The sequence below is a fragment of the Carettochelys insculpta genome, chromosome 6 (genome assembly GCF_033958435.1).
Source record: "Carettochelys insculpta isolate YL-2023 chromosome 6, ASM3395843v1, whole genome shotgun sequence".
NCBI lineage: Eukaryota > Metazoa > Chordata > Testudines > Carettochelyidae > Carettochelys > Carettochelys insculpta.
In genome coordinates, this window is record NC_134142.1 from 67,128,439 (window position 1) to 67,154,241 (window position 25,803).

General features: G+C 46.2%; 2 protein-coding genes across 2 annotated transcripts in view; both read left to right on the forward strand.

The window, feature by feature from the left end:
- Nucleotides 1–631: 631 nt before the first annotated feature.
- Nucleotides 632–18,256, forward strand: SYNJ2BP (synaptojanin 2 binding protein). The gene is made up of 4 exons (XM_074997161.1): nucleotides 632–840; nucleotides 9,589–9,725; nucleotides 13,160–13,255; nucleotides 15,387–18,256. The coding sequence occupies exons 1-4, from the start codon at nucleotides 777–779 to the stop codon at nucleotides 15,525–15,527; spliced, it is 438 nt and encodes a 145-aa protein (XP_074853262.1). The 5' UTR covers nucleotides 632–776; the 3' UTR covers nucleotides 15,528–18,256.
- A 3,636-nt stretch (nucleotides 18,257–21,892) lies between these two features.
- LOC142014505 (deubiquitinase DESI2-like) overlaps nucleotides 21,893–25,803 on the forward strand; it is a 123,126-nt gene continuing 119,215 nt past the window's right edge. Inside the window, exons 1-2 of the mRNA XM_074997159.1 lie at nucleotides 21,893–22,806; nucleotides 23,334–23,518. Coding sequence (XP_074853260.1) covers nucleotides 23,417–23,518 — 102 coding nt within the window. The 5' untranslated portion in view covers nucleotides 21,893–22,806; nucleotides 23,334–23,416. The remainder of the gene's footprint in view (nucleotides 22,807–23,333; nucleotides 23,519–25,803) is intronic.

The window sequence follows — 25,803 nt, forward strand, 5'->3', positions numbered from 1 at the left end:
AGATAATAAGAAGGCTGGGAGAGCTAATTTTGTTTCATTTGGAACCCATTTGAAAATTATGGGCTATAGGTTTACAGCAGAACTTGATGTTTTTGAGGCTCACTGCTGAAGTTCTAATGTGTGTGTGTTTGTTAAATATTTCACTGACCATCCCAGAATTTCTTTTATTTATTTTTTTTTAAATCACAGGCTTCAGTTTAGATTCATATTTTTTAAAAATGCCCTGGGAAAACAAAGATTCAAAGTAAGACTGAAATGTTTGTAAAACTGGACAAAGTCACAAAATTAAACTCGGAGAAGCGTGTTCAGCGCCTTCCTCTATAAAACTGCTTATTCGTTGATTGTTGAAAGACTGTACATCATATTTAAAAAAACGAAGAGGGTTAAAAGGAACAGTGTAGGATGGGGAAGATTTGGGATACTATACCACTACTCCAGAGGGAGGTTGTTTTTTTTTATGTGAGGGTAGTTTTGGCTGGGATCCTGGTACGCCTGTTAATTTACCTCCGAAACTCAGGGATGGGGGCGCTGTGGAAGGAACCCAGCCAGAAAGAAACTGAGCGGTAAGTCCAGACAGGACTACAACTCCCAGAGATCTTCGCAGGGTGGCCGGATTCTCCCTAGTCAGAGGCTGAGGAAACTGAAAGTGCTGCAGCAGCGGCTGCTGCTTCAGGCCCGCGAGGTTGTTTCACCTTCAACCGTGCGGCGAGGACGGGAATCAGGAGGCGCTGGCGGTGGCGGGCAGAGGAAGGGCGTGAGCGTTCGAACAGTGCACCATGAACGGAGGAGTGGGCTGCGACCGCTCGGAGGAAGTGATCCATCTCACTAGAGGACCTTCAGGTACGGAGTTAGAGATGGGGGGCGGGGGGAGCTCGCTCTGCTGGATCTGGGCTCTTGTGATCTGGCGCGGAGCCCGGCTCTGTGTAAGTAACTCCCTTGGCTGCCGAGCTGCCGGGAGAGCTCCGGCCTGAGGCCTGGCTAATCCTGGCCCTAGTCTCTCCGAGCAAGAGTCACGGGCAAGTGCCTCCGGTGCGGGAGAGGGGTCTCGGCAGAAGGACTCTGCTTGGTTTCAAACCCACAAAACTTTTCCTTTCCAACGCGCGTGCAGTTTTCCTTGCTGCTCTGGGGAGGGCCGCACGCAGCATTGCGCTTTGATTCATATGCCCAGGAAGGGGCTTACTTGCTCCTGGCTCAGCTAAATCAGCCTGCTGCAGTGGGGCTGGCTTGTGCCGCAGTTTCAAAGCGGCTCCACAATTAAAAGGGGTGGGGCAGGGAAAGAGCACCCAGGTAAATTTTCTTCCCAGGAAATACAAGTATGGTTTTGCTTTTTGGAAGGAAGATCAAGGGGGTGGCTCGACATTTAACCAGATGCTTGACTCTAAACTGGGACTCAAAGGGAGAGCTAGTAGACTTTAAAAACCAACAAGAGAAAGCAAGGCTGAAGGGAAGCCCTGGTGTTGAACAGTTGTGTAACTGTGTATTTATACTACCAAGCAATTAAGGAACATAACTGGGGTGTTTGTATGGCAGGTGTGTGTGTTAGGGGGGAACAGTCCTAGACTTAGTAATAGAGAGGTAGCCTGTTAGTCTGTACTTCACCAAAACAAAGCAGCAGAAATGTAGCACTTTAAAGACTAACAAAATGATTTATTTGGTGATGAGCTTTTGTGGGACAAACCCACTTCATCAGATCAATCTAATTTCCAATACAGACTGGCATCTGTAAGTACAGAGGACCAAAAAAACAACAACCCTGCAATAAGAACCGACAATTCAAATAGGACTGAAAGAGAGGGGTGAGGTATGGAGAGGGGATGTTAATTGGCCTGTCTGAGATAATTACAAACATCAAGGGAAGGGAAGCAATCCTTTGCAATGCATAAGGTAATGTCCCTATTCATACCATGTGTTAATGTGCCAAATTTAAATATAAACTCCAGTTCACAAATGTTTGGCTCTAATCTGTTTTTAAATTCTTTATGCTCTGGGACACAAATTCTCAGGTCTTTAACAGAATGGCCTACTCCACTGAAGTGTTCGGTGACCGGCTTATGTATATTGAGTTTCTTGATGTCTGCTCTGTGTCCATTTATTCACTGGCAAAGGTTTTGCCCAGTCTGTCCAATGTATGTAATGGCAGGGCATTGCCAGACTAGACTTGATAGACTTCTGAGATAATGTAACCGGCAATGAACTAGTCCTACCTTGCTTAAAGAGACGGAGAGATATTGCTACGTATTAATTCTTGGCACTCTGACCCTGGTTTATAAACATATTTAACATAACCTTGTTACTGTGATCATATTGTGATGCCTAACTTATTTAGGAGTCTACATTTAATTTTCAGTAGGGATTTAAGCACTGTCAATGGGATTCCTAAATGCCCATGTCACTTGGCAATGAGATCTTAGATTCCAGAATCATTGAGCACAGCAATGGTTAAATATCTTTTAAAAAATCCAGGCCTTTGGGCTTGTCTCGACAAAGGTCTGGTTTAAGCTACAGGTTAAGTTGCTATAAGCTGCTTTTTATCAGTCAAGCTGTGGAAGTTCCTTTGCTTAAATTTAGCTCATGTTGTCTCTCCATGTGTGTTTAGTATCCCACTTCCGCAAGCAGTGTAAAGTCATGGTTAATGCTTGTAGGCCAAAGTGTACACCAGGAAGGAGTCTCACACACCTGGCCTGCAGGCCATACATGACCAGAGCTGTTGCTCCATCAGATCCAGGAATGCTGGGAGGGTATGGGCAAGGCTCTGTCTTTACAGCCCCCCAAATTCTGCCTCTTTCCACCACTTGCTCCACTTCCCTGCAGTTCCTACCACTTTGGAGAGTGCAGGGGGGCCCAACCACTGATTTTGCCCTGTGCCAGGCCCACTCCTAAGGCCATGTCTTGGAGAGATGGGGTGCCCTGAGGGGAGAGGGATGGTGGCAGGAAGGGGCAGGGTTCAGGGGATGGTAATGGACTGCCTCCGCCCCACAGCCTGCCAGTACTCCTGGGCCAGATTGTGCAACTACTCCCTCCAGGAATGGCCCATGGGCTGGAGTTTGAGCCCCCAGTGTATACTTTGTGTTGCTTAGCTCATAAAAGCCAGTAACAGTTGATGTATCTCACAATGACCCCCACTGACAATACAATAAATACAAGAGCTTCTAGTGAGGATGTGTATTTCAGACACAAATAGCCAAGTGTGTACACATACGAATGCTTTAATGGTTGCCCTGTGTATGTGCTGTATTATATTGACTTAATTTTGTAGTGTAAGTTTGTCTGATGTGGGAAAAGTGATTGATGTCACCATGATTTATGGTGCTGCTTAGCAGCAAGCATAGCCACCTTTAAACACCTGTAAAATCATGTTAGCTGGTTCTGCTATAACCTAGGCTCCACCCAGTTGGACTGTCTCCCACTCAACTATTTCCACCCCCTTGGTTATAGTCCTCCGTTAGAAACATCCCTGTACTTTTTTCTATTCCCATCCATGCCATGATGACATCCTCCAGGTAAAACTAAAAAGAAGGTTTCTCTTTGAGGGACAATTTTTTCAATGTAAAATGGCCTATCATGCCTATTGTAGTGGTAGTACAAGATATAGTTGGCTCTTTATACCTTTGGAGCAAAATGGGCCTGTGAGAATTCTATCTTGGAAAAAATTGAATTAGGGGTGCCAGATTTCCCAGCCAGGAAGACCAGATGCCTTTTGTGGCAGTGGCATCTAATGTGTCTGATTGGAAAAACTGGCAACCCTGAATTGACCAATATGATTCAAGTGTCAGTTGCAGAGAAAATTTCACTCAGCATACTGATAGCATAAAGCAGGTCGTGTATATTGAAGCAAAACATGATTGACCTTTCCACAGAAGACAATGTGCAGAACTTCCAATAGTGCTTTTGGGAAAACAACATGGGCGTGCCTCTAAGAGGTGCCGAGCACCCCCAGCTCCAGTTTAATTCAGCTGGAGGCACGGTTCTTCTGCATTTTTGAAATGGAAACACCGGGCACCTAGAATCAGTGGCTAGTTCTGAAAATTTTGGTCAGGGTGTCTGTAATTAAAATAAGCATGAATGAAAATTTCCCAAACCTTCATTCCATCCCTGTGCTGTGCAGAGCTGGTGACCAGTTTTGGCTCCAGTCACCCTTTGCAGGCACTGCAACACCTACATATCTGTTGCGGATGTCACTGTTGTTTTCCATAGTGAATCTAGTTCCAGAGAAAGATACTGTCTTGACTTCATTTTTCAAGGCTGTCTACTAGTTATTCTGAGAACAGGTACTGCATAAGTAGCAGTAGTGAAAACTTCCCTCGCCTTTTCCTTCTGGCGTACTGAGATCCTAACAAGTGAATGACGGTAGTAAGGTGGTGCTTAAGTCACTGCTGTCAACCCCTTACACTCCTCTGCTCCCTTGCTGAGGGGATCTGAATGTTTCAAAATAGTGTTTTCTTGATTTCGCTTTGTGGTATCATCTTATAGGGATAAGATATTTTATAAAAGATTGTACCTTCCATCAGTAAGGAGTTAAAAAGCTGAAGATTTCTCTTCCCCTTTCTCTAATTTAAACCACACAAGATCATACACACACACATGCTACCAGCATTTTAAATATACATATATATGGGGATTAGATTTTGTGTTTTTAAATTAGAGAGAGAAAGGGGAAGAAGAAATCTTAGGTTTTTCACTTCCCTACTGAAGGTGGATATGACCTGAGTCCATCAAGTTATTTCACATAACTTTGTTCCTTGACTTATTCATTGATAGTGACAACTTTTTGTCACTACTAACCAATCTAATATTTCTTTTTGGGGCTTTGTGCTCTGCACGTAACATTAGTACCTAAGAACCTGTCCTTGAACATGTGCTATCTGATGGTCAAAAGGTAAAAGACTCCATATCCTTTGAATTATCCAGTTTAATTCAAGTTTGCGTGAGTCTGGTGTACAGTTGTTAAGTTACTCATTATCCCTGTGTTGTTTCAGATGTCTTAGCATTGCTGCTTTGGTGTCAGCATCAGGGCATGATCTAACCTGCTTATCAAATTCTGGCTTGCTACATGTGTGCCTTGGGGCTTCTGCTGTCTTGCAGTTATTGTTGTGCGTTGGAGAACATTCTGACCTGGATTTTAACTATGATTGTTGATGCATTTCTTAAGCAGTACAGTTAGACAGCAAATAATCTGTAGGGTCCACAGTTTTTTCATTTCCTCATAATATCAAATCACCTATCATAGTTTAGCATTCCCTTCTTTGGCAGAGTGCAGGTACCTGTACAGTTTAATCATTTTAAAAATGTGAATGTTGACTATGCTTGAAAACTGTTAAGATGGTATGGTATAAATTACCTTTGGCAAAAGATTGTTGAACAGGAAGATGCTTACAACAGAACAATATGTTTCCAAATTATATTCTTATAATTACATTACTGTGAAATACCAAATTATGTTACAGTTTCATCTTGCGATCTTTCTTTCTTAGCCTGTAAATCAGTGTAAATCTTCCTTCTCAAAGAAGAGAGAAACCTTGATATTAACAACTTCTGGTTAATTGCAAAATTTTTCTGGGAATAAACTCCCTCCCCCCCTTTTTTTTTTTTTTAATTAAAAGTGTTGATGGGAATCAGATACAGTAAACCCTTGAGATAAGCAGGAGGTGCGTTTCTGCAGCCTGACTTCTGGCTGTTCTCTGCTTGCAGAAAGGAGAAACTGAGCAGGGCAGCAGCCTTGGTCAGTTTCCTGGCTCCAGCCAGTGGAAGGAAGCCTGGATCCTTTCCATTCCTTGAAGCAAGGAAACTAACCAGGGATGCTGCTCTGCTCTGTTTCTTGGCTCTGCAAGCAGAGGGGAGCCAATCTGCTGCCTGGTTCCCAGCTCCCTGCCACTCCAGGTACCAGAAAACTGCTCCTGTCAGGGGTAGCAGCCTGACTCACAGCTTCTGTCCCTGACAGCAGTGGTTTCCTGTCGGGGTGGCAGCCACAAATCAGGCTGCCGTCCCTGAGAGGAGTGGGGAAAAACTGGCTCCTGGCAGGGACAACAGCCTGACTCGTGGCCACCACCCCAGAGAGGAAACTGCTCCTCCCATGGGCTGCAGCTGTGAGTCTGCAACCCTGCCCATAGGTGGAGCCTGTCTTCCAAACAACCTTTTGCTTATAAGCAAAATTCTGTTGCTAATACTACAGTAAACCCTTGCAATATGTGCACTGAAGTTGCGCGTGTCTTGGGTTAATGCAACTGCTACCCCTGACAGGAGCAGGAAACAAGTCAGGCTGTTTCTTGCTGCCACTGACAGGCGAGAGAGTGCAGAGAGAGACTCCCAGCATTACACGGAAGGCCCTGGCATTCTGGCTGCTTCCCCAACTTCCTGCTCCTGTCCTACTCGAAAGCAGGTTTGTGAGACTTCAACCAGGGAAGGCATGTCATAGCACTGCCTTCCGCTTATTAGCAGCTGCTGGTTAATAGCAACTTTTTACTGGCAATCGAGCAACTGTTAATGAATGGAATCCACTGTACTTGTGTATGATCACCAGACTTTCCCTCCTCCACACCGGGTTGCCAAATTGTTAATTTCACAAAACGGAACACCCTTGCCACAGCCCTTCACAAAGGCCATGCCCCCACTCACTCCACCTCCTTTCTCTCTCTCTCTCTCTCTCTCTCTCTCGCTGTCCCTCATTTTCACAAGGCTAGAGCAGAGGGTTGGGGTGCACGAGGGGGTGAGGCCTCTAGCTCTGTGTGTGTGGGGGGGGGGGTGTGGGTGGACTTGAGGGGATCCAGAAATGAGAGGTTTGGGGGTGGGCTCCAAGCAGGGGCTTGGGGTATTATCTCTGGGATGGGTCCAGCGGTGAGGGGTTTGTGTTGTGGAAGGAGGCTCGGGGTTGGGGCTAGGGAGTGGGAGGGGGTGCAGGGCACAAGCTCCAGGAGGGAATTTGGGTTTGGGATCGGGCTCAGGGCTGAGGGAGGAGGCTGGGTGTGGAAGGGGACTTGGGTCTCGGCTGGGGGTAAATTCCTGTGTGGGCCAGCAGTGAGGGGTTTGGGATGTAGGAGGGGCCTCTGGGATGGGGCAAGGGGTTGGGATGTCAGCTCTGGAATGGAGCCAAGGTTGAAGGTTTGGAGTGTGTGAGAGGTGTGGGGAGTAGGATCTGGGTGGACTTACCTCACAGAAGCTTCCCAGGAGCAGCGATGCCTCTTGGTTCTTGGCAGAGGAATGGCCAGGCGGCTTTGCTTGCACAATTCAGCTCCACAGTTCCCATTAGCTACAGTTCCTGGCTAGTGGAAGCAGTGGGGCTCGAGTATGGTGAAGGGCCAGTAAGCAGAGCCTCTTTCCAACCCCTGACCAGCTCTCCTACTAGGAGCTAGAAAGATGTGTTGCCATATGTGGGAGACACACAGAGGGAGTCTGCCAGCTGGACTTTTAATGATTTAGCACAACCAGAGCCTCCTGTGTCCATTTCTGATCGGACATTTCAGTTGAAAAATGGACCCCTGACAACCTTCCCTCCACATCTCCCAAACTGCGTTCTCTGATAGAGATAATGAATCTTCTGTGTTTTGTCTTAATTGCTGAAAACCTGTGAAAATCTCACTGCTTGTGTGTTCATTTGTGTTTCTACCACAAGAATGTGATTCTCTGATGTTTCTGGATTTCTGGTATATCTTGACTTAAGTTTTCTGTGGCACTCATCAGCATTTCCTCTGATTTTTTTATGTCATGATGATATGCCGCACGTCACCTCCATATTGGTGCACATAACAAAACTTCATTCTGCACATGGACAATCTGCGGTGCAGGTTGGGCTAAGGGATTCGTGGGGAGTGGGGATGAGAGCTCAGGCTGGGGTAGAGGGGTTTTGGGGTGTGGGTAGGGACTCCAGGCTGGTGCCAAAAGGTTTGGAGTGGAGGAGCAGGCTCAGGCGCCTTTTGTATTCTGGTCCTGCTGCTGAGGATGGAGGAGTGGGCCTCTCTTCCAACCCTACTAGGGAACTGCCACAGCTGAAGGAGAGTGGCATCAGCCCCAGCTGCAGCATCTCTGCATGCAGTAGCCCTGTGACCTTTCATGGGGCATGTTAGGCAGCTCTGCGCCTGTGCAGCTTAGAGGAAACCATGGCACTGATATCTCTGTTCCCAGATTACTAGCTTTGTTGGAAATACTTTGATGGCTGTTTGTTTTTGGCCCCAAAAAGTGTGTGGTATGTTGTTCGAGTATCTTTTAAAGCAGATGTTAGTGCCTAGATAACGTCGCTGCCTCACTTCTCCCAGTCCCAACTAGCAATTCCATTCTCTCCAACGTTTGTCTGAAGCTGATGGGAAAGGGAACAAAGAAGCTGGTGAAGTCAGTGCTGCCATTAAAGTTGTGGTATTTACCAGCCCGAGGGTCATTCTCTGAACACGATAGTTTACCCAAGTTCCTCTGATCTCCTGTAACTGAGCTAAGAAGTCATCTCCGAGTCAGGAAGACAAGCTAGCTTTTAGTTGCCATCCCATTCACAGGTCTCACGCATCATATTCCTGTATCGAGTGTATAGAGGGCAAGAGCATCAACCTGGCTAAGTGGGTGTCTGGGACTTGCTTTCGGGCCATACATGGAATAGCCTTTGAGTAACAGACCCATGTCAGAAAGAGTTAATTTTCTTTCTTCCCTTCCTCAAGTATCTGGTATGACTCATGCTGTTCGGTCATCCCCCTCCTCCTCATTTTTAATTACAAATACTTCATTGCATTGTAGTACAGAACGTGCTCTGGCAGTCCATGGGGCTCCAGCCATTGAGTTCAGACTGTTTTTGTGGGTTAGACAAAGCAACAGGTCTTAATCTTCCAATGCACTTTAATCCGACCAGGTTCTGTAATCACCTTTATTTTTAACCCAAAAAAAATCAGTATTTGGTGTGATTTTTTTTTCCCCCTACCCTAATACTTTGCATTCTTGTCCTGTTTTGGATTCCAAGGACAGGACAAAGTGCTTGCATGGTTGCTGCTGATACTTACATAAAATGTGAAATGGCTAAGAAGTCTGTCAACTTATGTCCTTGGGTACAACTGCACTCAGATATCCTAGGGCCTGATCCAGTGAGTTGTAAACATTAGATCATGGCTAAATACAGGATTGGGAGTTGAGTGATCTGGGCTCCAAGATCCTGAGGAAATCAGTAATGTCTTGGTTCTTCAGCTTTTTTACCTATAAAATGAGGTTAATATTTAAGAATGTAAGAACTTTGGGTCAGACCAAAGTTCCATCTAGCTCAGTATCCCATCTTCCAACAATGGCCAATTCCAGGTGCCCCATAGGGAAGGAAGGCAATCATCAAGTAATCCATCCATTTCCAGCTACTGACAAACAGAAGCGAGGGACTACCATTCTTATCTCACAAAGGACTTGATTAATTATTGCCTAAAGATAGACCTACAAAATGTACAACTGCGAAATAGTCTTTTGGTTCCTTGGGAAAAACAGTTATTGATAATACTTACTGATGAGATAGTGAGGACTGAAGAAGGCAGTGCAGCATTGGGACCACTTCTCCCCCAGACTACAAGGATGTCTTGAACTGTATTGGATCTGTTTTTTATCTGCTTTACATTTTCTGTCTTCTGTGTGTCTTAGGACTGGGCTTTAACATCGTTGGTGGGGTGGATCAACAGTACATTGTCAATGACAGTGGCATCTACGTCAGCCGGATCAAAGAAGGTGGGGCTGCTGCTCTTGATGGCCGATTACAAGAGGGAGACAAAATTTTAGCGGTAAGCCACTCCCTGGGAAACGTATCTTGAGGGCTCAGATCAAGTTTTAGCCAGCAAGGACACGCGACAGCCTGTAGACCAGAGACCATCTTCGTCCCATTTTGCTCTTTTTGCTTTTTCAGGGATGTTGCTTGGTCTGTGTGCTTGCACATCTACATCTCAAAGATTTTATGATCCTGATGGACTGATTTATTTTCCCGCTCTCATTTTGGTATTTCAGTCGGGTAACTCCACTGATTTTAGTGGAGTTACTTGTGACTTATATCAGTGAGTGAGGAAAATCTCTCTCTTAGCTGCTAGGTTTCTCTCTCCTGCGTGCCTATCAGTGTGATAAGGATTATTATTAACTCTTTGCTCAGGAGGAGCTGGGCTCCCTATGAAGGTTTCCACTGTTACCCAACAAGTGTAACTTAGGCTGCTTTCCTTGCCAGAACCATGGTTAAGATGAGTCAGATGTGATCTGAAGATTTTCTTCTGGTATGGACAATTCTACAATTCTGCACTTTAACAAGCACAGAAGAATAAGGTAGTCTTCCTAAATAGGATACAGCATTTGTATATCTCACGGAATTTCATTGTTTATTTTTAAATTTGCTTGTTCTAACACAGTTTTAGGCATATATAAATAAGTTTAGAGTAGCCTGTGCAAGTTGGCTTGTTGAACCAAAATGATATATAAATACCTTATACCAATAATGTAGTAATTGTGTACAACCAGTTGAAAGATGTAAATTCCAAGAAGTCGAAGGACTAGATTAGTGAGACCCAATGGTGTGTAACTAGGAGTAATGACATGAAATTTAGCCAAAGAAAATTTAAGCTGCGTATTAGGAAGCAGTGAAATCTACAAGGCTTTGAAACGTTCTTCTGTGTGAAGTTGTAACAACCTCATTACTGGAATGATTTAAAACAGAACAGGAAAAAGCACCATGGACTCTGTTGTAAGGAGAAGTCTTGCATTGTGCCCTGTTTGGGTCTCCCTTGATGTGTTAAATTACCTAATGGGTCTTACCCTTTTTTCAAGCCTTATTTCCAATAAAAGGGTGGTTTCTGACACAGGAAAGTGAACCAGCCATCATGAACCTGGCCCATGTGTGGGGACAGGAGCAAGGGGAATTCTTACCTAGAAGCTGTCATAGAATCATAGAAGAGTAGGACTGGAAGGGACCTCGAGAGGCCATCGAGTCCAGCCCCCTGCCCTCATGGCAGGACCAAGCACTTTCTAGACCATCCCTGAAAGCCATCTATCTAACCTCTTCTTAAATAGCTCCAGTGATAGAGATTCTACCACTTCCCTTGGCAATTCGTTCCAGTGTTTGATCACCTTGACAGTTAGGAACTTTTTCCTAATGTCCAACCTGAACCTCCCCTGCTGCAATTTAAGTCCATTGCCTCTTGTTCTTCCTTGCCTCTGAGGATAGAACAAGTTCCCTCCCTCTGCCTTATGACACCCTTTTAGATACCTGAAAACTGCTATCATGTCCCCCCTCAATCTTCTCATTTCCAAACTAAACAAGCCCAATTCTTTCAGCCTTTCTTCATAGGTCATGTTCTCTAGACCTTTGATCATTCTCGTTGCTCTCCTCTGGACCCTCTCCAATTTCTCCACATCCTTCCTGAACTGCGGTGCCCAGAACTGGACACAATACTCCAGCTGAGGCCTAACCAGCGCAGAGTAAAGCGGGAGAATGACTTCTCGTGTCTTGTTCACAACACACCTGTTAACGCATCCTAGAATCATCAGAATCTGTCAGTCTGTGACCTGAAGTTTAACATTCCATTAACCCTTATTACAAAAAATATTGGTATGCTCCAGGCCCTTTGAAAAATTTAATCACAACCTTTAAGTTTATTGAGAGCTTTCTATAGGTCCCTAGACAATATATTTCACCTTCACCAAAGTATCAGAAGGATCGCCAGGTTACTCTGTATCTACAAAAATGAGAAGTCTTGTGGCACCTTATAGACTAACAGATATACTGGAGCATAAGCTTTCATGGGCAAAGACCCTCTGCATCTGATGAAGTGGGTCTTTGCCCACGAAAGCTTAGGTAGCGCAGTCTCCAGATCTGAAGAAGTGGGTCTGCCCCATGAAAGCTTATCACCTAATAAATTATTTTGTTGGTGTTTACAGTGCTACATGGCTGCTTTTTTGCTTTGTGAAGATACAGACTAACATGGCTACCTCTCTGTGACTGAACTATTTCAGTTATGCCAATATGAAGAAGTCTATTAAAAACACACTTGGATAAGTCAGGTTAACTTTTAAACTTCATATTTGACCTGTATTTAGTCCTCAGTGTAGACAAGTGCCTGTGAAGAAACTGGGGTTACAGGCATTTTCAGAATGACATAACCACTACGTACAGTAAACCCTCGAAGTATGTGATTTCAAATTGTGCGTAACTTGCATTAACGCGAGCTAAGCACGACTCAGAATCCTGCTCCCCCTGGCCCTGCATGTCCCCGGTTCAAAACCTCATGCATCCCAACTCACCCCAAGCTGTATGGCTGTGATTCACAGCCCACGGTCTGGCTCTGGTGCGCTCTCTCTCTCTCTCTCTCTCTCTCTCTCACACACACACACGGCTCTGTCTCAGCCTCTGCAGGGCTGCATGTCTCTGGCTCAACTCCATCCTCCTGCCCTCCCTGAAGCTGTAACCCACCCCAGGCTTAACCTCCCAACCCATCACCAGGCTTAACCCTCCCCAACTGCTCCCCAACCCGAGTACTTACCTTTCAAAAGGAGCTCTAGGTGCTCCTGCTGCTTCCCTGGCTGTAGAATATGATTTCCACTGGAGAAAAAAGCCACCCGCCGTCTTATGCGAAATTCAAGTTATGCGAGGTTGTGTGGGAATGGACCCCTTGCGTAACTCGAGGGACTGCTATATTGTACTTCTTTTTCAGTAGATCGAGCACGATTATCTCCCTTGCTTTCCTCCCCAAATATTATAATTCCTTTGACATCGCTCTGCTCCTCCAAAAGAGAAAAATCATCCATTTTATTTCAAATCATATAAAAAACCAGTCGGTTAAATAGTTGGGGAAGGATAAGACATATAAGCTTTTGGGCAAGTAATTTTGTAGCTGGACTGGATAAATGGGATTCTATTGTATTAACTCCCTGCCTCTCCCTCTGTATATCAGAATTAGAGATGAACCCAAGCTGCAAAAGTTTAGAACCAACTTTGAACTTAGAAATGTTTGGCGATGTTTTGATCTGAGGTTTCAGTAAGGCATCCTTTGGAATATATTGAGGTCCTGCTTACTTGCCCAGTAACAGAAAGTGACTATAGTGTCTTCTTCTGGTTATTAACTCTTGCATTTAGAATACTTCCGACTACCTAAACTGGTGCCTCTTCTTTTGTTCTGCAGTGCTGAAAGATAACTTTTGCTCCCACAATTACCAGTTTTCCTTTTTCTTCCCATGTTAGGTTAATGGCAAGGACCTGAAGAACTTGCTGCACAATGAAACTGTGGAACTGTTCAGGAATGCAGGCAGCGAAGTTTCCCTGAACGTTCAGCACAGGGTGTGTATAGCCAGCTCCTGGCTCTTCCCTCCCCCCCGAGGCCCTGCTACCATGGCTTGGGTCAGACTGTAGGAGCGTCATCGAATCCTGGGGCTGGAAGGGACTTCTGGAGGAGTCCTGGTAGATACCTATTTGATTTAAACCTCTGAGAATTATGTTCTTCCTCTCTACAGCACAAACAATGGATATGGTGGTGTGGGGTTTTTTTTGGATTGGGGAGTGGGTTGGTTTTGTATTTATTTAATGAATGTACCCCTCTACTGGAGTGAGCATTCAAGTGAATGAATATCAGCAGTATTCATCCATTATATTTAGTGATACCCTGAAAGGGGCTGGAAAATGCAGTATGCTGGAATCCACTGATCTTGTTTGCTCTGAGAAGTTGGAGTGGTTTTGTCCCACCATCTCGTACAGTTATGGGATGTGATGGAGTGGGGGGAGTGCATGTGTGAGTCAGGCTGGATGTCTGAGGCAAGCAGCAGCTCCCAGTGGCTAAGGATGACCCTGGGGCTACAACTGGCAGGTAACGCCTCTGCCTGAACAAAGAGCAGAGAGGAGCTGAGCTGGGTTTTGAATCGGAGGCGGCAGTTAGAGGCTAGGAAAAGGGACAGCTGGAAGGCAGCCAGCCTGAGGAGGGGGAAGCTATACCCCAGAGGGGCACCCCTCGGGGTCTTCTCCCCAGGACAGGTTGGAAGGACTGTCTCTGGCTGCTATGCTGTCGCTTCTGTGAGAAACTGGGCATCTGTTGCCTAATAAACCTTCTGTTGTACCTGCTGAGTGAGAGTCTCTCCTGCCAGCGGACGGGGTGCAGTGCAGGGGGACCCCTGAACCCCATCACAGCCGTGTCTACACGAGCCCCAAACTTCGAAATGGCCACGCAAATGGCCATTTCGAAGTTTACTAATGAAGCGCTGAAATGCATATTCAGCGCTTCATTAGCATGTGGGCGGCCGCGGCACATCGAAATTGACGCGGCTCGTCCAGACGGGGCTCCTTTTCGAAAGGACCCCGCCTACTTCGAAGTCCCCTTATTCCCATGAGCTGATGGGAATAAGGGGACTTCGAAGTAGGCGGGGTCCTTTCGAAAAGGAGCCCTGTCTGGACAAGATGCGCGGCGGCGAGCCGCGTCAATTTCGAAGTGCCGCGGCCGCCCCCATGCTAATGAAGCGCTGAATATGCATTTCAGCGCTTCATTAGTAAACTTCGAAATGGCCATTTGCATGGCCATTTCGAAGTTTGGGGCTCGTGTAGACACGGCCATGAAAAGACAAAGTATATCTCACGGGACAGTCGGATGAAGTCTCAGTTTTCCCCCTTACCTTGGTCTCTGGGGGCATGTTGTCCATGCCAATGTGATGGGGCGGGATAAGATGGTTGTACAAGAGACTGGGGGCTTCAGACTTCGTGTGACAAGTCCTGACTCAGAATATAATTCTATAGGTAAGGCGTAAAACCCCAGTAGAGGTGGCTGGGTTGCTCATAAGTTGGTGTTTGGATATTGAGCCTTGCATAGTAAGCTGGTGATTTAAGTCTGTCCCAGGTCACTAATGATTGACTGTTATGATCTGTGGGCCATTCCGTACCTATGTGAAAGGAGTTGCTGGACTCAGTGCAGTTCTAGTGGGCAGGGGTAACTAACCTCCTCCCCCACCTCCTCCCCACACACCATGTTTGACATTCATTGTTCCCCTCATTGGCAGTCTCAGCCAGTGGGCCAAAGGAGAGAGAAGTTCCCTTTAATCCCTTGCTCTCCTCCCTCTGTGCCATGTTGTTGTAGTCTTGTAGTGTCGGGGAGTATACCTGTGCTCCAGCTTAAGCTGCACCAGCACCAGGTCTGAAAACACAGAGGAAGCCAAAATCTGCCACTGTTAGTCTGGCACCTGTAGCTGCCACTGAAGCTGGTAAAAGAAATGCTGACCCACTCTGAAATATTTGACTCCCGTTGTAGAGTTATGCCTTTTGGAGCAGAACATTCTGCATTCTAACCCTCCCAGGTCCTAAGTGTACAGTATGCTAATGCCCATGTCATTATATGCACATCTGAAGCCCCACTTTCCTTGCATAGGGCTGCTGTTTGTCTTGTCCCAAGGTGGGGGTCTTCTTACCACTGATACTCTTCTTTCCCTTTTAGTTGCAGCCACAGAATGGCTCAGCTGGTTACAGAGGAGATGGAGAACCAGGTGGTATTCCCCTCGCTGTCATTTTGGTACCAGTGTTGGCCATTGCCGTGGCTGGAATGTGGGCCTTCCTGAGATATCGACAACGAATGTGAAGTGTTCCCCTCTGAAGATCTCTGTGCATATATACACACACACATACACACGTACACAACTACACTATAATTTAAAGAGAGAGAATCAACAGTTTTATCCTGGAGTAATGCCAGAAGGGATTGTTGCCTCTTGTGAAGCTGCTGCTGATGTTCTCTATGTTCTGATTTTCATGAGGGTCGCTAGAGGCAGGAGATAGATGGGGAGGTGAGATGATTGTGTGTAAACTGAAATGTGCCAGTTTCACTGAGCCCAGGGAAATTTTGCCATCCCCTTCCTTGCACCATGAACTTTCAAATACTTGTTTTAAGATATGACTTTGGGGTTGAGGAGCGGGGAGGGAGACTGTGGATGTGTTTCAAGAACAAAACTTTTATTCTGAGAATGTCCTTGTTTTCATCTCATTTCTCTTATAACCAGTGCTCCATCTTTCTGAATCAAGAATACAGAGGAGTGTGGGTGATGTTTTAGCTTTTTCTTTTTTATTTGGGATGAGCCAGAGAGCAAGGTGATTAAATAAATGCCTTAAAAATGCATACAGTCTAATCTGGCTTCACAGTAAAGTTCCCAGAGTAGCTGCCGATATAAAACAAATACTCAATATCATTGAAGTGTTCTTGAGCTTCTATCTTTACTCCTCTCCTCCTCCTCCTGCCCAACGCTGCCACCTCACCCTGGAAAGGCAGGAGCAGCATGTGGCAGGAGGAGGAGAGAGAAGGATAGAAGGCTCGGGAACACAAGATCCAAAGAACTGTAACAAGAAGAGCAGAAAGGTTCCTGAAGAAGGGATGAACCAACAGCCCTTGGTTTTGGTGCCAGTGTTGGCTGTTGGTCCACGGAGGTAGCAGAAGCCCCATCTTTCAGGTTACAGATTAATTTTTGGAGGTTGGGGATGGAAATAATATACTCATTTTACAGACTTATTGCAGCAGTTGAGCTGCTGTCTGCAGCACTCTGCAGCCTCAAAGAACTTAGTATGAGGTGGTCTGTGGTCTGGTCTTTGTGTAGACTGCTGCTTGCTTCCTGAGGCTCTGACATGATTGCTGGGGAGTTATGCCAATGGGCAAAGTTGAGGAATGGAGGAGGAAGATGCATGTTTATGACAGGCATTCTGTAGCCGCACTAGGTTCTTCTTATAGAACTGTGGGAATGGCTTGATAAGAAGTGTGAACTGGCAAAAAATATGCCTTGCCACAAAAGGAGAACAACATAGCACAGTGGGGTATTTACAGAATGCTAATTCTTGAATAATGTTGGGGGAAATGAACAATACCTTGTACGTATGAGAGTAAAGCTGCCTAATACCGAGACTGAAGGAAGTCAGAGTCTCTCTGTTGGATTAATGGGAAAGAGAATGTGCACAGGATGTCCATGTGCCACTCACACTGTAATTTTTTGTTTTTTTAAATAGGATGTGTAACAAGCCACTTCTCGGTGCTTAATGCAGCCCCTGGACCATGCTTGTTAGGCCCTAGTGCCTGTAAAAAGTGTGTGTGGTAGAATGCTTTTAGTGAAAAAGACTATGAAGTGGGAGAGCATCTCTGCAAACGCTGTGATTGAATTTCATCCACAGGACTGTAATGCCTCACTCTGTCTGTTCTTGTAACATGTCAGCTGACCTCATTGAAGTAAGATCTGCTTTTCTTGTCTCCATAAGAGTGTGTGGGGTATTTTCACCCAAAAGCAAGTAACATGTATAGTCTGTATAATGCTAAAAACTACCTATGCAATATATGTATACAAACAAAAGAAATTGAATGAATTGATGGCCCTCTCTGCTCTTTACTTCTGTCCTCCCTAATTCTTGTCTAGTTTTACAGATCATTTTGTTATACGGATATTTAGAATGCCACAATATGATTGGTTGGAGAGGTTCTTGATGTTGATCAGATGGAGGCTATTTGCTATAGTACTTGGCGTTCCTACAGCATTGTGAAGGATTCTAGAGTGCTATTTGAGCCGTATAGGAGAAGAGTGCGAGGGAGAACTTTGGCCAAAGCTCCTGGAGCAAACCTCTGCTCTTGCCAAACATGCTATTTTGGTGGCCATATGTGTAAACAGGATGATTTGTGCCCACAGTTCCATGGTCAATGGCTCAAATGTGATTATCAACAGGAACCTGTCCATCTACCTTTTTGTTTGCACGATCAAGGCTGTACATTCTTGAGAGTCTAGATCTCTTCTTGAACATTTGGTCACTTGTCCATGCGGAGGAAATAGAACCTGTAGTATAACTTGATCATTTTGAATATAATGATTCTTCAGACTAGAACATATACTGGTAACTTGATTTTTCAGGCGGGTCTGGGACATGTGGGGCAGGCATACAGCACCATTCATAAGGAGATGCTGCCCATGAAAATGAACCTAAGGACATAAGTTACAAACATTAACAGGAAAGAGAACCCATCTTTTCGTGTTAAATTGAAAAAAGTGACAGTTTGATGTTTATGATACTTGCAAGGAGCATGAATTTTCCAACTGGATGTACACAAGTTTGGTACTTCCAAGACAGAAGTGGATAAACAGATGGCAAACCGTTGCTTGAACAGAGGAGGATGTATGGCAAAGCATCAAGATGATGTTACAGGCTGAGTCACTGAAGGTTGAAACTCTCTAGTCTGGCACTCTCTGGTCCAGCAACTTCTGTCATCCAGCATGATTTTAGTTATGGGGATACCCATTTATCATTGGTGTGACCAAGTTCCGTTGCTCCCATAAAATTGATTTTCAGCCACCAATTCTGGCTGTCACTGTTCTGTGGTGTTATTTAGCTCTAATTTACCCCTAACTTGTCTTCCAAGAGCCCAGTAAGCGGGGGAAGTATTGGTAATGCTGCCAGACAAAATTGACCTCTCATGGTTTGGCAAATTCATCAGTTGGGTCCTGAGGGTGCTGAACTAGAGAGGTTCAGTCTGTAGCAGGAATTTTAACATTTTTCAAAGTTTGACAGGCACTTGTGTTGGCAATCGATAGCCTAACAAGGCTGTAGATCGCTAAGGAAATAAGCAAATAAGGAATTTTGGGGCAAAGAAACTCCCAAGTGTGACACAATGCCCCTGTGGCTAGATATGATCTGTGGACTCTGAAATATGTCCTATAACTCCTCTCCAGTTCTGTGTATCCAATGCATAGAGAAACTTCCCCGCAGAGAGTAATAAGGCAAGGTGAAGTTACACCAGGCATGAACTGTACCCATGACCAATTCCTTCCAATGGTTTGGAGAATGCTGCGGCAGCTGCTCTTTTTTTCCTTTGGCCATTGCTACTCAATTCCACCAAAAAGCAATTTCTGTTAATAAAAGAGAATGCAGAAGTGCAAGTACTAAGGGGGAGATTTAAATATGGGTCTTTGTCAATTAGGAGCATCAATCTGGATCCCAGTTTTCTGCTTGGGAGACCAGTGGACTTCTGAATATCCAAAGGGTATGTTTACACCACAGTTAAAAACCTGTGTCGGGCCCATGCTGGCTGACTTAGGCTAGTGGGGCTCCTCAATTGTAGTATAGATTCATGTATTCATGACATGTATAGAAGACATGTAAATCTCATGTACTCTGTGTTAAAGTTTATACAGAGAAAGCTGATGTGGTTAACCCCCTTTATCAATGAAAGGGAGATATGCACAGCAATTGCTTCCCCCACCCCCAACAATTATTTACACAGGGCTTGACAATCAACAAGTGCTTCTGTTAATTTTAAAAAGTAGGATTTAAGTGATTGCAAGTGAAAATAGACAGCTCAAAGTATGTGGAAGAAGTGCAGCATTGGTGTCATCGCAAGAACCTTGCCCAGGACTGTCCCCAGTGAGAAGTGGTAATCCCTGAGGGATTGGCAAAATTTAAGAAGAGAGGCAGAGAAGAGAAGATAGTGGCAAAAACTGCCCTATATCCTTCCAACAGCGACCAACACCTGCTGATTCAGTGATAAGACCTACAGCTCCAGAATTGGGCTGATCAGCCATCAGTTGACTCACAAATAGGAGGGAAACATGAAGATGTCCTACTCATTATTGAGTGACCACTAAGAAGAAAACTAAACCAAAACACACCAATTAAGCCACCTATACTAGCAGAAATTGTTTCAAAGTATATTCGTTACCCCTTGTCCCTGTTTCAAGTAACATTTCAAAACAGTTCCCCCACCCCGGCCTGGATCTACATGTTTTTAGAGGTGGTTGTTTTCAGGTTTTTGCATGTGTATCCTCTTAGGGTGGGGAGGTAGTTTCAAAAGCCATCTGAAGGCAAAAGGCTGATTGCATTCCATTTCTTTCCCCAAGAAATAAATCATTTTTTATTTGTTTATTTTTTTAAAATCTCCCTGTCCTTATGGAAAAATTCTAAGTTCAGTATGGCTTCTGGTAATAGGTAGCATGGCCACATGTGTTTTAAAGACCAATCTCAATTTGGGTGGACAAGAAAAACAAACATTTACAGATCATTACCATCAGCCCCAGGCCATTAAGTTTTTAAGTACCACTAATGGCTTCCAGTGGAAGACTTATAATAACTTCACATGCAAGAATGACACATACACAAAAATAGACTTTATGCAGCAAATTGTAACTTTAAAAATAACGTCGCGTGATGCACTTTGCGGAAAGCATCTTTGAGTTATCTATATTCATATGCCAATTTTTATAAAGCATGGGTGGCCCATGACAGGGAATGTCAATGCTCACCTGATGAGAGTGAGGAGACACAAATGAGGCATTCAGAGAGCTAATGCTGAGAGCGAAGGTGCTCTACTTGTATACAGCATGAAAGAATTCTTTACAAGGAATTTAGGTAGTGATCTGCAGAACATAATGTTAAAAGGAGCAAAGGAAAAATACTTTATCTGTTTAATAATGTTTTTTAAAACTCTGGTAAGGAAGAGGGATTGAATTGATTGGGGAAATCCAAAGGGGCACTGCTAGGAGTAATTGCAAGAAATAAGGCAAAAGAAAGTCAGGCTGACTATCAAGTCCAACTTCTCTGTAAGGTGTATTAGGCTACGCAATAATTGCTTCAGTGGGGGTAAAAACCCTGTGGTTAGAGTCATTTATGGCTTCTCAGAACAGACTGCATTGCAGGAATCTTTCATCTGCCTGCCTGCCTATCATCCTCTCAAGCACTCTTCTCTGGGTTAGGCTAGCCCTTACTTTGCCTCTCAGTTGGCCTAACAGTAGATATGCCAATGTCTCAAAAGTCCTTTTGAAGCATTCCCCTGTGATACGCAGCCCCTGATGCTGGCTTCTCTCAGAAGTACCAGGCTTCCTTTTCCCAAAGGAACAACGTACAAACTAGCTTGTAAGATTCAACTGAAAGCTACCACTTAGCTTACCACCACAGCACTGAGTTATAGCAATACTAAAACAAAACTTTTATCATAGTCTAGAGATTCAGGAGATAAGAAGGATAATGGAAACAAGTGATTGTATATAAAACAAAATCTCTCATTCCAGAGAATAAATATAACTAAAAGTTCAACTTCCTGCATAAAGAAGTTTCTCTCATCCAAAGTCCTTTTCAGCACTTTCAGCCAAGGGTGAGACCCCTTTTTCATGAAGGTAAATGCACAGCCCAGTTACTGCATAGGTGAAGGATAAGGGACTATCTTCTTTGTCTTTTATATATACATCCCTCCCCTGCAAGTTCACTGTATTTAGAGATCAGATAACCACCCATAGCTTATTTTTCTTACATGCTTTGCAAACGTCTGACTTCGTATATAAGTAGGCATCCATGGTATTAGTTTACAGTGCTTAAATTTCTACAGACATTTCTTGCCTCTTGTATAGAAGAGCATTCTGTTTTTCATCTCTACCTTGCTGTGGACTTTAAAACATATTTTCCAATAAATATGGATGGCTCCCTACATACTGACAAGTTTCAGAAGGGATAGCCGTGTTTAGTGTGTTTCAGCAAAAACGATGAGACGTCTTGAGGTACCTTAACGCCTGGCAGGTTTATTTGGCAGTGAGTTCCAGCCACCCAAGCTGATACTCAGATTTTAGACTTTAAGGTGCTACGGGACTCCTCATTTTTCCTTACGTACTGTTAGCGTATACATTTCATGATGACATTTAGTGGCCAGTGTGATCCTGCCTTTGATTCAAGACTTCTCATGGCGTTCTGTGGTGAACCAGCACGTGCAGACCAGTTGTGGAACGTTTCAGTAATGTCCTTTTCTGCCTTCCCCTCTGCCAGATGTTCAGGGCCTGTTGAGTCATGTGATGGGGTGCATCAACAGGAAGCCCCACCCCTACAGCCCTGCTGGGCATTCTCCAGCTGGAGGCTGACTGGAAAGGCCTGTGGAGCTACTCAGTCAAGGCTGACTGCCCCAGAGGGAGGAGACTGTTAGGAAGCAGCTCACGGTGGGGAAATGTGGCCCTTGGGAGCTTCGCACGTTGCAGTGGGCTTCCCCACTGAGCTAGCAGAGGACTGCTCCACTGCTGACAGGGCCCTGGACTGGGATCTGGTGAAGGGGGAATGTCTGGGTTCACCAACCCCATCAGGGAATCTGTACCTATTGTTTTGCTGTTGTACTACCCTGACCAAAAGGGGAAGTGTGGTGATTCTTTGGCCACTGGGCTGTACCATCCTAACTACAGAGGTGCTTGCATTGACTTCGTGGCCATTAGGCCACACTGGCCTATGGGAGAGGTGAAGGAGATAGGAACTCTGGCTGTTAGGACACACTGCATTGAGAGAAAAGTGGTTAAATAGGGCTTGAGGGGCAGCAGAGGTCCTGACGCCACCCCCACAAGGGGACAGGTTTGTGGTTTACAAGGTGCCCCTTGATAGGTCACCTCATTTATAATAACTAGGCAAAGTACTGGAACAGGTAACAGGTTTGTGGTTTACAAGGTGCCCCTTGATAGGTCACCTAATTTATAATAACTAGGCAAAGTACTGGAACAGGTAACATCTACAGTCACATGGTGGCCAGTCTGGTGGAAAGAGGCCACATCCACACCCAGGAGCAGGTGTGGATGAAAGTGAAAGAACTGAGGCAGGCTTATGCCATGGAGGGCGGGTCCTGCTCTGGGACAGTGCCTGTCAGCTGCCCCTTCTACTCTGATCTGCACCAAATCCTGAGAGACAAGGCGGGGCAGTTTTATCTTTACTCCAGGTCATCAGCTTGGGGCTGGAAAGACCTGTCATCATCCTCCAAGTGGTGGAATGAGGACATTGAGGAGGAGCACGAGGAGGACAGTGACCAGGACCTGGATCAGGATGATCAGGCCATACAGGAGACCTGAGCTAAACCAGCAGAGCCATCCCAGGCATTGTCCAAGGTGGGTGAGGGACAATCCAGTAAATGCAAGCACTCTCTTCCAAGCAGGGGTGGAGGGACTGGATCAGGGGAGCTGTGTGTTCTATGCCTGGCCCTCAGTGACCATGGAGCATACAGAACCTGTGAATGTGGGACTATATGCCATGCTGCCCCTGGGCATGCAGCCTGAGAGGCCGCCACTGTGGACCTCCGGCCATTGGACACAGGACTATTGGAGAGGCATGCCATGCTCCTGACCCTGGAGAGGGATGCCCTCCCTCCATGAGCCAGCATGGGAGGCAGGCAGAGGACATTGGGATGCACATCCACCCAGCAGTCCCAAACACAGCACACAGGCATGCACAGGGTCCCATGTCAGCCCCACACCTAGGGACATTGGAGGCCACTGGCCAGAGTTCACATGGCCTGGCTCCCAGCAAATTGGCTGCGACAGAGTCAGGAACTCTTGTGCTCGGTCACAGGTGGGGGCTGGGCTGCAGGCACTGTGTCCCCCTAGGGTGACTGACTGTCCGTTCTTGTTCTCCACAGCTGGACCAGCTCTGAGAAGAGGGCGACCCACATCCCCCAGCACAGCCTCCCGGTCCCCGGGTTAGCTCAGGCTCAACTGGCATATGGGAGACTACCAGCAGCAGCACCTGGCAGAGGTCCTGGCCATGCCTGAGGTTCTGCAGACTTTGCGTGGAAGAAGACCTGTGGCTCTGCAGGGAGAACTGGTAGGCACAGTTGTCTAGGGCCAGGCCTTAATAGAGGCCACACAAGCCCTCATCCAGGGCATGCTGCCCTTTCCCACTTTGAGCCCATGCCGCCTCACCCTGTCACTCCCCTTCCCACCCCTCTCCCCATCTACACCCTTCCCTCCACTGGGGATGCCAAGGCTCCCACACCCAAGGTAATGTGACTTACAGGGGGCTGGCGCGCCATGCAGTCTAAGCCTCCCAGCCGCTGGCCCCCTGTTGCAGCTGCCCCGCTCCACATGGTTATCAACACCCCCACTCCACCCTTGTTCCTTCCCCCAAGTTGCTTCCACACCCGCTCCCCAGTTTTCATGACTGAAAATAATACAGTTCATTTATTTTACCACAATAATGTGTCTGTTGCGTTGTTGGGAAGGGTGGTGGTGGGGGAATGGCACGGAACAGGTGTTGTGGAAGCCCCTAGTGTGGTGGCCTGGGGATAATGTCACTGCTACCCCGGGGTGAAGCTCTCCCTCAGGGCCTCATGAATGTACACAGCCCAATAGGCCTGCCAGATGGCAACCATGTATGGCTGCTCATAGGCCTGGCCCATGCACTAGGCTTCTGCCTCACACATGGGCAGGAAGGCCTCCCCCTTTCTCTCACAGAGATAATGCAGCACACAGCACGCTGCCATCACATGTGGTATGTTGTGCTCCCTGTGGTCCAGGTGGGTGAGGACTCATCTAAAACGCCCCTTGAGGTGACCGAAGGCACCCTGGACTCCCTTGCAGGCCCTGGCCAACTGGGTATTGAATGCCTCCTGGCAGGGTTCAAAGTGGCTGGTGTACAGCTTTTTGAGCTATGGCAGCAGGAGATGGGCCACATCCCCCACCAGGCAGATGGTCATGTGTCCATCCCTGGCCCCGATGGTGTGGTTGGTGAAGAAGCTCCCAGGATGCAGCCTCTGGAACAGGTTGGAGTTCTGAAAGACACGTGTTGTGCACCTTCCCTGACCACCTGACACAGATGTCCATGAGCTGTTACTGGTGGTTGGTCATGGCCTGCCAGACCACCAAAGAGTGCCTCTTCCAGTTGATGTAGGTGGAAGCCTGGTGGTGTGGGGCATGGATGGGGATGTGTGTCCCGTCAATAGCCCCTCTATGGTTAGGGAAGTCCAGGCCACCGAATCCTATGATGACAGCATGCACATCCACCAGGCAGATGACCCTGTGCAGCAGGATGCTGTTGATGGCCCCAACCACATGCAGGGGAGACAGCCAAAGTGGGAATTGCAGGGGTGCCAGAGTGCCTGCCAGTTGTCCCCTTCTTCTCACTCATAGTGACCCCCTGCTCTGATGCCCACCCCGGCCAGGCTTTTGGGGCTAGGGACAGAGGGTACCCTCCCAGGGAGGGGGCTAGTACTACCCTTATGCCCCCATTCCCTAGGGATGCCTGTCCTATCCTCCCCCCGACGCCATTCTGGGCCAGTAGCCCAAGACCCCTGTGCCTGCATCAGCAGGAGCTTAACGGTCAACCTACTTATGCCACACTGGTTCCCAACGGATTGATAGGTGTCTGGTGCGGTGAGTTTCCAGAGGACAATGGCGACACTCTTCTATAGGGGGATGGTAGGCCCCATGTTCACATCCTGTTGCTGCAGGAGAGGGGTGAGCCACTTGCAGAGCCCAAGGCAAGTGGCCTTAAGTGCGAGTCAGCAGCCAATCCATGTGGATGCTCTATTTCAAAATGACAGAGTGCTATTTCTATGTGCGTTTGGTGTGTGGCCAAGTTATTCTGAAAGAAAATATTTCAGCATAACTGTTTTGGAATATCTTATTTTGGAATAGCGCTGCCATGTAGACATAGCTCCAGTGACGATGCAGCTTATACTGGCAAAATTCATACTTTTTCCAATGCAGAAACACAGAGCACTTTAAAAGATGCAGAAAAGATGTAGGCAAATACAAGACATGCCTATAACTGTGTTACACTTTTCCCAGTCAACTACTTGTGATGTAACTGAAAGCCCCTGCTTTTGCATGGATGTAATTTAGATAGTAAATGTGTGGAAAAAAGCCAAAAATGGCTGACAAGCTAAAAACTGGGCAGTAGGGGACTGCACATCTCAGTGATGGTTGAAGCTGGTGATATGCTAAACAAAAGGAGCTGTCAGCCATGCTTTGCTTTGCTTCATTCCAAGCTTCACAGTGAGATACAGACACATTCCTGGAATGGTCTTATTTAGCTTCCCAAGACATAGCAGTTGCTAAACAGGAAATATCTGTATTCAACAGCATACCCTAAGACAACGTTTAGACAGC

What these genes read in the sequence shown, in the direction of transcription:
- SYNJ2BP (XM_074997161.1), top strand. Translation starts at nt 777, where the DNA reads ATGAACGGAGGAGTGGGCTGCGACCGCTCGGAGGAAGTGATCCATCTC. An exon ending in TCTCACTAGAGGACCTTCAG is followed by an intron (nt 841 to 9,588) that starts GTACGGAGTTAG and finishes TGTGTGTCTTAG; the next exon opens with GACTGGGCTTTAACATCGTT. An exon ending in AGGGAGACAAAATTTTAGCG is followed by an intron (nt 9,726 to 13,159) that starts GTAAGCCACTCC and finishes TTCCCATGTTAG; the next exon opens with GTTAATGGCAAGGACCTGAA.